The sequence below is a fragment of the Loxodonta africana genome, chromosome 4 (genome assembly GCF_030014295.1).
Source record: "Loxodonta africana isolate mLoxAfr1 chromosome 4, mLoxAfr1.hap2, whole genome shotgun sequence".
In the NCBI taxonomy this organism is placed as follows: domain Eukaryota; kingdom Metazoa; phylum Chordata; class Mammalia; order Proboscidea; family Elephantidae; genus Loxodonta; species Loxodonta africana.
The window spans coordinates 105,952,820-105,965,229 of NC_087345.1; the positions used below are offsets into that span (position 1 = coordinate 105,952,820).

Sequence of the window (12,410 nt, forward strand, 5' to 3'; positions counted from 1 at the left end):
TTTGTTTTATGCACCTGTCTAATCTTTGGCTAAAGGGTGAACCTCAGAAGTGACTTCATTAGCTTAGTAATAGCTTTTCAGCCGTTCACTTCACTAGCCTAATGCACAATGTGCTTTTGATGTTTCCTAAAGAAGGTGATGATTTATTAGTGAATAATTCAAATTAATACTGACTCAGGCAACATTACCCAAACCTTTTCTTCTAAGAACACCATGGTCATTTTAAGGAGCCCACTTTAGAGGAAATGAAGCTGGTAGTTGTAGAACAACTTTAAAAACTCCACCCTCTATTCTCAAATAAGCAATTCAAGTCAAAGCAATTCTGGGGGTGGGGGAGAAAACGGGAAACTGGATTTCATGGTAGAAAGAATTCCAAATTGCTTAGAAGACTGATGAGGTCTAGCCCTCACAAGACAATATAATTTTTTCTTTTTTCTGGTCTGAATGTTACATCTGAATGACATGATCCCGAAGCAGCTGTTAGGAGAAAGGTATCTTTGATTCTGGATAGCTATGCAAGTATTACCCAAAATAACAGATTATTGTTAGGGTTAAAAATACTAAATTGATTTCCATAAGCACAGTTTTTTCTTTGTGGGTTTCGTGAGCAGCTTAATTAACTGACTGGTTAAATTTAATGTTGATTATATCAAACTAACAAGGCTCTGTTCTGACTCCATTACCTGTATCTATGGGCACACTCCAAAAAACCAACTAAGCTTTCCTTATAGTTATATGATAAGTAGATGATAAAAAAAGTAGATGATAGAGAATGCTAAACAAACAAACAAATAAAGCTGGTATATAGCCTGCTTCTATTAGAAGAAGGCAGCACTCGCTTTCAGAAGAGTATCTTTTCTTTCAAGATTCCAACACTCTATGAGAATGGTTTAAAAAGTGATTTGGTTCGCACTGAGCTCCAAAAGGAGAATTTCTAGTGATGAAGGTATAAAAAGAGATTCCCATAAAAACAGGTCCAGATAAATTTATGCATATAAATTAGCAGATGTTCACTACTAATACTGATTTAAATGCTAAAGTTGATTGTGCTAACAACCACAAGTAGTTGCCTTTCCACTCTGTTGACTTACAATCAGCTTTTTGCTGGAAACAGAGCCTGAAAGTCTAAAGCTATCATATTCCTGTATTTGGTCTTTCTACATCAAGCTCTGGGTGAGAACAGCTCTTTTGCAGATCTTAAAGATTTAGACTTAATTTCTTCTATTAGAATGAAAGTGGAGGCATGTTATTACAGATGAAGCATGGCATCTTGAAACTTATTAGAAGGAATTTACACAGAAATTCATACTCACAGGGCTCATTAGGGTCATTTATTAACAAAATTAGGAGCTCAAAAAGAAAAACATGAAATAGTGAGGACCCATCAAGAACATACATCAGTATCTCTGAGTTGGGTGGTATTTTCCTTGCACTTGTGGGCATGTAACAGAGGATTCATTTCCTGGACTCATATTTTTAAAAGATAACCTTGTTCTATTCTCATTTCCTACCCCTCCCCCCTTTAAAAATTAGTAGCTATTTATGGGACCCACAATTCTATACCTTGCATAAAACTTGGGTAAGTACTTGCTCAGGCTGGAAAATGAACGGCACTGATTGAAAAAACCAGGTAACAGCAAGTATTGGCAAGGACATGGGGAGATTGGCACCCTTATCCATTGCTTGTGGGACTGTAAAATGGTATAATCACTATGGAAAATGGTGCTTCCTTAAAAATCTAGAAATAGAACTACCTTCTGATCCAGCAATCCCACTTCTAAGTATGTACCCTACAGACCTAAAAATAATGGCACGAACAGACCTATGCACATCTATATTCACTGGTGCTTTATTCACAATAGCAAATAAATGGAAACAACTGTAGTGCCTATCAATGGATGAATGAATAAGCAAAATGTGGTGTATACATACAATGGAATACTATGCAACTATAAAGAACAATGATAAGTCTGAGAAACATAATATGAATGGACCTGGAGGGCATAATGCTAAGTGAAATAAGTCAAGCACATAAGGACAAATATTGTATGATCCCTCTTTTATAAGAAGTCAAGAACAGATAAATACAGAGAGATCAGTGTTCATTGGTGGTTACCACAGAGTAGAGACTTGTTATTTTTGGTCATGGGAAAAGTGGCACCGTATGTGGATATAGTGAACACAGCACAACCAAAGTAAAAACAAATGTTTGAGCACATATGTATGGGCATTGACACAATTAAAGAGAATGTTGACAAATCGTGGTAAATGAAACTAATGTCAATGAACAATTTGTGTGGAAATTGTCAAAGGAGAACCTAACTTGGTGTGTAAACTTTCACCAAAAACTAAATTAAAAATAATAATAAATACACAAACCATACAGATAAAAGAATGACAGTAAATATGTATCACCCAGATATAGAGTCAACCTTTTCAAACGGACATAGTAAGCTTTTCTCAGGAATAAAGAATCTGCCTACATTTAGGAGGAGGGAATTTTCCTTCTTTTCCGTATTCCTAGAATGACGAAGAAAAATTAGGCTATTTGAATGTCTTCCATCCATCCCAAGACAAAAGCACATATGCAACTACCTCGTCACATTTGACTCCACTGTAGTGATCCATAGAACAGATGTCAACCTGAAGGATTAAGTGCAAAGTGAATTTGTTTAAATTGGACACTTTGAATGTACACACAGATACGATTAATTAAAGTTAACTTGTCAAGAGCTGATACAGGACTGTGCCAGAAGTGATAGTATAAGACATGACTCCTGACGTCAAGGAGCTAAAAATCTACTTGGGAGATGAGACAGCCTCTTCCTGCTTTGGTCTGGCCTCACTCTAATCCATTCCCCACATAGCTACTAGTGGGAATTTCCAGAAATCTCATCGCATCGTTTCCCCATTAAAATTCCTTCAGTTTCTTACTGTTATCTACAGGAGTAAAATCCTCGTTCGACATGGCATTCAAGTTCTTCATGATCTGATGCCTGCAACTTCTCAAACTTCATCCCTATCTCCCCACCCTCCACCAAACTGACAGGTGGAATTTATCTTGCTTGGTATTCCTACTCCTCCCCCTACCCCCTTCACTTCTGCGTTTCTTCACTTTGCCTGGTTAACTCTTGCCATTCTCTCAAAACTGAAATCTGTTTTGCCCTCTTATAGGAAGCCTTCCCTCACCACTCTTCTCCACCTCATATTGTAAAGTGAGATCTTCAATACAAGTAAGAAAGTTTGATAATTGTGAATCACAGAAGATGTTTCAGCAGGGGAGAAACATGAAAAATGCAGGGGTTTTGTGAAAATATGTTGGCAGAGGTATCAACAGTGGGTTTAAAGGAGAAGGCACAGTAGCCATGAATCAGTTAGGAAGAGGTTAGTGCAAATATAAGGCAAAAAAATAATCATCTATTAGTTTTATAAATGCACATTTTTGACTATTAGTTGTATCATAGTGAGTCAAATATGATATTGATCACTGCAGCTCTAAAGTCTTACGAGTAAATTATTACGGTATGTCTCAGCAAATGAATTGTCAGGGATGCCAAAGTAAGGAGACGAGCCACAGAAAATTAATAGATTTAGAAACCTTATTACTTCATCAGTATGCTGAATCACTGACTACTCAAATAAATGATATAGATAGATGCAGTATAAAAGGGCCTTTTGTGTGTGTGTTTGTGGTTATCTAGATATCTGTAATTTGAGGGTTGTCAAAAAATTCCATAAACTGGTTTATCAGGGAATATTCCTCAAACTGCATGGGGGGTTCCTGAAAAATAGGAACTGCTGGTTACTCATTGATACGCTGTGTGAGTCATAGAGCCATTGGCAAGTCCACACACTGGCACATGGAGATTGTGGCCCGTTCTCCCAGGAGAGCTGGCCTATCCCTCACCGACTCAAGTTTGTAAGCGCACATGGCCACATACGCTCAATACACTGAGTTGTTTCTTAAGGTTAATTCTTAAGTTGTGTTAATTCCTCACAATAAACAGCACTGCACACTTTCTGTTAAATTTTTAATAATGCAGAACATTAGACGTGGATCTGCTTTAGCAAAAAAAAAAAAACTTTTTACTATAATTTTCTAAACCAATAAATTTCATTCATTTTCCAGCCTGAGCAAGTACTTACCCAAGTTTTATGCAAGGTATAGAATTGTGGGTCCCATAAATAGCTACTAATTTTTAAAGGGGGGAGGGGTAGGAAATGAGAATAGAACAAGGTTATCTTTTAAAAATATGAGTCCAGGAAATGAATCCTCTGTTACATGCCCACAAGTGCAAGGAAAATACCACCCAACTCAGAGATACTGATGTATGTTCTTGATGGGTCCTCACTATTTCATGTTTTTCTTTTTGAGCTCCTAATTTTGTTAATAAATGACCCTAATGAGCCCTGTGAGTATGAATTTCTGTGTAAATTCCTTCTAATAAGTTTCAAGATGCCATGCTTCATCTGTAATAACATGCCTCCACTTTCATTCTAATAGAAGAAATTAAGTCTAAATCTTTAAGATCTGCAAAAGAGCTGTTCTCACCCAGAGCTTGATGTAGAAAGACCAAATACAGGAATATGATAGCTTTAGACTTTCAGGCTCTGTTTCCAGCAAAAAGCTGATTGTAAGTCAACAGAGTGGAAAGGCAACTACTTGTGGTTGTTAGCACAATCAACTTTAGCATTTAAATCAGTATTAGTAGTGAACATCTGCTAATTTATATGCATAAATTTATCTGGACCTGTTTTTATGGGAATCTCTTTTTATACCTTCATCACTAGAAATTCTCCTTTTGGAGCTCAGTGCGAACCAAATCACTTTTTAAACCATTCTCATAGAGTGTTGGAATCTTGAAAGAAAAGATACTCTTCTGAAAGCGAGTGCTGCCTTCTTCTAATAGAAGCAGGCTATATACCAGCTTTATTTGTTTGTTTGTTTAGCATTCTCTATCATCTACTTTTTTTATCATCTACTTATCATATAACTATAAGGAAAGCTTAGTTGGTTTTTTGGAGTGTGCCCATAGATACAGGTAATGGAGTCAGAACAGAGCCTTGTTAGTTTGATATAATCAACATTAAATTTAACCAGTCAGTTAATTAAGCTGCTCACGAAACCCACAAAGAAAAAACTGTGCTTATGGAAATCAATTTAGTATTTTTAACCCTAACAATAATCTGTTATTTTGGGTAATACTTGCATAGCTATCCAGAATCAAAGATACCTTTCTCCTAACAGCTGCTTCGGGATCATGTCATTCAGATGTAACATTCAGACCAGAAAAAAGAAAAAATTATATTGTCTTGTGAGGGCTAGACCTCATCAGTCTTCTAAGCAATTTGGAATTCTTTCTACCATGAAATCCAGTTTCCCGTTTTCTCCCCCACCCCCAGAATTGCTTTGACTTGAATTGCTTATTTGAGAATAGAGGGTGGAGTTTTTAAAGTTGTTCTACAACTACCAGCTTCATTTCCTCTAAAGTGGGCTCCTTAAAATGACCATGGTGTTCTTAGAAGAAAAGGTTTGGGTAATGTTGCCTGAGTCAGTATTAATTTGAATTATTCACTAATAAATCATCACCTTCTTTAGGAAACATCAAAAGCACATTGTGCATTAGGCTAGTGAAGTGAACGGCTGAAAAGCTATTACTAAGCTAATGAAGTCACTTCTGAGGTTCACCCTTTAGCCAAAGATTAGACAGGTGCATAAAACAAAACAAGACTAAAGGGGCACACCAGCCCAGGGGCAAAGACTAGAAGGCAGGAGGGGACAGGAAAGCTGGTAATAGGGAACGCAAGGTCGAGAAGGGAGAGAGTTGACTTGTTGTGGAGTTGTTAACCAGTACCGTAAAACAATATGTGTACTAGCTGTTTAATGAGAAGCTAGTTTGTTCTGTAAATCTTCATCTAAAGTACAATAAAAAAAAAAAAATCAACCAGAAAAAGTCAAATTTAACACCGCTGGTAAACTTATCAGAAAAAAACCTCTGAGATACAACAGAGTGTGATTACAACATACACACTAGTTTTAGCCCTCTCTCCAGAACAGATTAATTTATGAAAAAGTGTGAAAACCAAACTTTTTGAACCAAATTCTGTTTTTAAAACCACATCTCATTTTTGCATATTGCTTTACAATTTTAAAAGCATTTGAATGTATGCTTTCTCAAGTAAACCTCTCTCTCAGCAACAGCAACCCTGTCAGTAGTTGGAACTACAGGGAAATGAGGTTCTAAGTGATTTGTGCACTCAGAAAGTAGTAGAACCAGGGTTCAAGACCGAGTTCGCAGATTTATTTGAAATACTTACCGAAGATACTTACCTCCTTTTGTAAACAAATCCTTTGAAATATAATCACATCCTAACCTGGATTTTCATGTTGGATTTATTTAAAACAAGATCCACCTGTACGTATATATATATATTTTTGTTTGTTTCCTTCTATTTTTGGAGAAAGATGTGGCTCAGTTATTTTATATGTTCAGTACAGTAGTCATATATTTCATTCTTTGGTTGGGCAGAAAATAACGACTTCTCTCAAGAGATAATTTCCCATCCTGGTTAATATTTACCTTTTTTTTTTTATTCCACCCAGTTCAAAATTTCTTTAAACTTTTAGAACCCAGCTGCAAATTCACCTTTCATCCACGATTTTGAGCTCAAACTCATGACTGCTTAGGCAAATTAATCTGCAGTATCCATTGTTTTCTATTGGCTTTTTAACCAAAGAAACTATATATTGTGCCAACTGCAAGTTGAATATCGGATGTCATGTCTTTTCTTATGTGTGTATTTCTCAGGAATAGAGTCCATGGTTAAAACAACTAATCTTTTTTTTTTTTTTCTTTTACCAACAATTACGTTGTAGTTGTTTTGGGAACAATTATACCAGTCGCAGTTCATTTGTGTGAAAACTAAAGGAGAAGCTTCCTTATAAGAATTTATGTGAGCAAAGAAAGACTTTATATTTACAAATTATTTGGAGTTGCCCAGGCAAAGGTTCGAGAGGAATGATAGAATGATAGTTTTAGTCCTTATATCAGAAATTACGATAATCCCTCCAGGTTTTGATAAATGACAATTTCAGAGAAATTACCATCTAAACAACGAAGAACAGTGGAAAGGAGGAACCAAGCCTATTAAATCTCTTTGCAGTTTAAAACAACCCACTGCTGTCGAGTCAGTTCCGACTCATAGGGACCCTACAGGACAGAGTAGAACTGCCCCATAGAGTTTCCAAGGAGCACCTGGCGGATTCGAACTACTAACCTCTTGGGTAGCAGCCGTAGCACTAAACCACTATGCCACCAGTGTTTCCAGTTTAAAACAAGTATCGTAAAATTCCCTATTTATAAATGGAGATAACAGTAGCCAGCTGTGTGTCACAGAACGTTGTAAAGAAACACTGAGCTCCTTAAAGAAAGGTAATATTGAGATGTAAGGAGTTTATATAAGCTGCTTTAAAAAAGCCTATGCCCAGTGGTCTTAAATGCTAGCAAGTGGCCATCTAAGATGCATCAATGAGTCTCAACCCCCCTGGATCAAAGGAGAATGAAGAACACGAAGAACAATGATAATAACGAGCCCAAGAGACAGAAAGGGCTACATGAACCAGACACTACATCATCCTGAGACCAGAAGAACTCATAGTGACCCTATAGGACAGAGTAGAACTGCCCCATAGGGTTTCCCAGGAACAGCTGGTGGGTCCCAACTGCCAAACTTTTGGTTAGCAGCCATGGCTCTTAACCACTGTACCACCAGGGCTCTGGAAGGGGAAATTTAAGCAGTCCCTATCTCTGTTCCTCCCTCTTCTCACCCCCTTTCTGTCTAATCCCCCAGTGCTCAATATTACCTGTCTACAGCCATGGATGTTCCCTGGACCTATCCAGTCTAGCCTTCATTTCCCTACCAGCACAGCCTCTGCAGCCCTGCCTCCCTGTTGGCCTGGGAGTGGTGGATGGGGAGGAGACACCAAACAGTGGGTGCTGTGTTAGGGACTAAAGACAGCCTAGGCTGGAGCCTCTCAAACAGACATTGACAGTTGAGTCCTCAAGGCCTTTCACAACTTTTGCTCAGGGGAGGTCTGAGGAGAAGAGTCCTTTCATCCTTTCAAGGTCTGCGTGCCAGGCATTCTCTGTCATTAGAGGTTAACAACTAAAGGGGTGCCTGATCTTTTGTCAGCCCTTGTGGAGAAATCAGCCCCCTAGAGAAAGAGATGCCTGGTCAGCTCAGCTTCCCTGGGCCTTAGGTGACAGCTACAAGCTCGCAGCTCCCTCCTCCAAGACCCCTTAAGGCCTGAAAATTGTTTGCCAGTCAAATTCCTTGGCTCCAGGAAACAAGGACACGTGTACAAAGCATAATGTGGGATTGATTCATATATTTTAGCTCTCTGGCAACAACCACCCCCACCTCTCCCCCCGAAATAACTTCTGAATTTATTGTTAGTCTTTTGAAATTTTGACATTACAACAATATGTTGGAAAAGCATGTTGATGTGTTCCAATTGTGTTGGAAAGGGACTACCTGTGTTGTTTTATTCTCTACATCTTTCATGAGTCTCTGAAGGCTAGAAGAGGTGAGTATTTTTTTTCCCCCAGGATTTCTAAAAAAAATTATACATGACAGAGAAAGAAATTTTGGTTGAAATTAGGGAGCTAGAAATTACCTAGGTTTTGGAGCTCTTTGATTATTTTAATTAGCTTTTTTTTTTCTTTTAAATAAGCAAGAGAGAGATTATGAAAGAAGAAAAATGAAAAGCTGAGAGAAGGATAAAGGAGATGAAGAGGGACACAATAGTCTTCTACTGCCCTCCTCTTCTCAAAAAGGAACATTTTAAGATGTATGAGACATACATCAATTGAGAATCTGTGTAAGCCCCACAACTGAGCACAAAGGGTACCTCCTACTTAGTGTTTGTGTGAGAATAGGCTGGCTATTAGACCAGCAAAGAATGAGCCCTGTGATTCTACAAACTCAGTAATTTTTAGTGTAAAGGTTGATTTTCTCTACTGCCTAACTCTCGCATTTCCAAGTACCTCAACCCCAGCCTTGACCATTTTCAAGTGGAACCTTTTTCAAGATTGCAACCTCACTGACTCACCTGTGGTTCATACAAGCCGCCTTATCTGAAAGTGTTGAGTCACCATCACATTTATTGCCTGCACGTACTTATTACAAGAAGCTTCCGAGATCCTGCCCTGGGAACTGTTTTTTTTTTTTTTTTTTTACTTAAGAAACTGAACCTTTTAGAATGGACCACCTAAACCAATGAGTGCTTTCCAGATTCTTCAACATTGTAAAAACCAAACATTTTTGGAATTTTGTGAACCCGCTTTCTCTTCCCTTTTCTCAAAAAAAAAAACTTTTAAAATTAGATTTTTATTTTGAAAAGTTTGTGGAGAATGTTGTGATAACCTTTTTTTTTTATTTTTGCCACATCCAAGAATGGTGTTAAACCAGCAATTAAAAACCCTACTATAAATCTGATACTTATTTTATTAGCCTAATTACTTAAATTTGAAAGTTCAACATACTATTGTTATAAGTTCTTTAAGTATTGACCAGCCCACTTATATACTGAATTATTTTCATGTATGCTTGATTGCAGGAAACCTTCATCGAGCCAGCAGTGTTCCTGAGTATGTCTATAACCTACACTTGGTTGAAAATGATTTTGCCACAGGGCGTTCCCCCGTTACTAAAACTTACGACATGTTACAGGTAGGATATCAAAGAATAAAACCCCAGTTATCAGATTACCATGAAAACATTTTCAAACTTCCTTAGATTATATTCTTAATATTTACCTTTTCCAAGTATTATCATTTACCAAATGAATTATAAGAAAATGGATTTGATGCGAACACCATGGAAAACTAGAAACTTTAAACAGTATCAAGTTCTAGTGCAAATAAACCAAAATACCAAACCTGTTGCCATCAAGTCGATTCTGACTCAGTTGAAATGAGTGCAAATAAATATGACCCAAGTAAAATAAGTCTTGTTTGATTAAAGTCGTTACCCAGAATGAGGCCAACTTCCCCACCTGAGCCAGAGAAACATACATCTTGTTTAATAGTCCTGGAGGAGTTGTTGTTGATGGTTGCTGTCAAGTTAGCGCCAACTCATGGTGACTTTATGTGTAATAGAATGAAATGTTGCCCAGTCCTGAGCCATCTTCATGATTGGTATGTTCGAGTCCAGAGGAGTGGTTGCTTTTCAACAAAAATGAAAACAGATGTGTGGCTCATTTAAAATTTATTTCTCACTTGTGCAGGCAGGAACAACAGCCACCTATGAAAATCGTTGGGGGAAAGGAACTGTACAGTACAGTTCACAGAAGTCGATGGAAGAAAGGTCCTTAAGGCAGCCTCTGAGGAGACTTGAGATTTCTCCTGACAGCAGTCCCGAACGGGTTCACTATGCCCACAGCGATTACCAATACAGCCAGAGAAGCCAAGCTGGGCATACTTTGCGGCACCAAGAAAGCAAAAGATCCACCCTCCTCATGCCACCAAGATATGCTCGTTCAGAAATTGTTGGCTTCAACCATCTCGGTGCCATGAACAGACAGCGCCACTATGACACTTACCAGAGACAGTACAAGTACGGGTCTGTTAACGACAGTGTTTTTGATGGTGTTCCTGTCGGCCCAACACTGCTCACATATCCCAGGCCTGGGACCAGTCACAGCATGGGCAACCTCTTGGAGAAAGAAAACTACCTAATTTCTGGGTCTGCCGCTGGGCAAGTGAGGCCACTGGTGCCCCTGCAGCCTGTCACCCAGAACAGGGCAGCTAGATCCTCCTGGCATCAGAGCTCCTTCCACAGCACCCGCAATCTGAGGGAAGCCGGGGCCAGTGTCGCTGTTGATTTAAGCGGGAGGAGAACACTCATGACAGTTGGCCAGGTGGCAGCAGGAGGAGGTGGGAATTTGCTCTCAGAGAGAGGCACTTTCACCGACTCCCAGCCTGGGTAAGTTCAGTCAGTGCCAGCACATTCTGTTCCCACACCCCTTCAGTGTGAATTGACACTTCTAGGATGGAAAGAAAGGCTTTCGGAGATAAGTGATTAAAATAATGGCTTTTTACACAGCTGCCTAATTGACAGATAAGCCCATTTACCTCAGGGAAAAGGGACAACCTACCTGCTCATATGGCAGCTTTGTGAGGGAAATATGACATTTCGTCCATCTGTTACAGATTAAATGCTGGCTGGAGGGATGTCTACCCCTAGACTATATGAAATTCTGCTCTGAGTGAGTAGACCAAGAAATGGATAATTTCATGCATTTTCTCAATAATTCTTTGAAATAAAGGAAGGAAAAGGCAAAAATACTTGCTTCTGGTGCTAAGAGTGAACCTCAAATGCTGTTTTGATAACTACTACCATAAAAAATGATGAAAGCAAAGGAAAGGGAGCTGATTTCTAGATGCCCCTTTCCTTCCTTTGATACTTGAGACCTTAATTAATTCTAGTATCAGAAATTTGGAGCGTATTTTTTTGACAACTGCTGAATAATGAAAATAATTGAACTTTGAAAGTCATTCCTTTGTCTCTCCTATTTACTTTATGGCTTGACTAGGTTTTGGAACTTAACCCTTGTTTGAGTTTAATCTTGAACACAAATTTTATAAACTGAGGGATGTTGAGAAAGGCTAAGAAATGGATGAATGATTAAATCAGTATCCCATGAAGTAATCTAGTGTCATTATGACAAAATATTAAATATGTGATTTTTGTTGGCTTTCTAAAGTTGCTTAAAGAAAGTTAATTATACCTTTAAGTGAAATTGTGCAGTGATACCCACAAACTGTGGAGGCACTGGTGATAAACTACTTTCCAAAAAGATTTTAGGCCAATTCTAATCAGGAAGCAGGAAACATTTTTATGAAGCAAAATTTGCCATGAGACTTCTACCATTTCTTATAGAAAGCGGATATTTTGTCAGTATGAATACACTTATAAAGAGGAAAAATTGTATGAGATAATTATGGAAGAAAAAGATAATGGAGGCTTTAAACGTAGTAATTCAGAATTTATTGAAAAAAAAAGAAAAAAAATTTTTTTTTGAATGCCTCCTATATTCTAGGATTTGCGCTAGGCACAGTTTTAGCAAAATGATTTTAACAGTAACAAAACTCTCTCTGTTACCCCACATCTTCCATCAACAGGCATCCCTGTCCCTCACTTCCTCCTTCTCAGTGAATGCATGCTTCCTGAAAGAGGGAAAGACTTATTGTATCCACCCTGTCACTTCTCGATTTCTCAGCTCATTGCAATACGACATCAGTCCCCATCATTTCACTGGAACAGCCTCCTAACAAATGTGCTGATTTACAGCCTAAGCTTTATTTTTACATCATAAGCAGACACATATTCTAGTGCTTCTATTATTT

General features: G+C 38.2%; 1 protein-coding gene across 1 annotated transcript in view; it reads left to right on the forward strand.

Moving 5' to 3' along the window:
* Positions 1-12,410, forward strand: part of PKP2 (plakophilin 2) — an 85,156-nt gene that overhangs the window by 8,031 nt on the left and 64,715 nt on the right. Inside the window, exons 2-3 of the mRNA XM_003405716.4 lie at positions 9,620-9,732; positions 10,289-10,986. Of these exons, the coding sequence (XP_003405764.1) occupies positions 9,620-9,732; positions 10,289-10,986 (811 nt within the window). The remainder of the gene's footprint in view (positions 1-9,619; positions 9,733-10,288; positions 10,987-12,410) is intronic.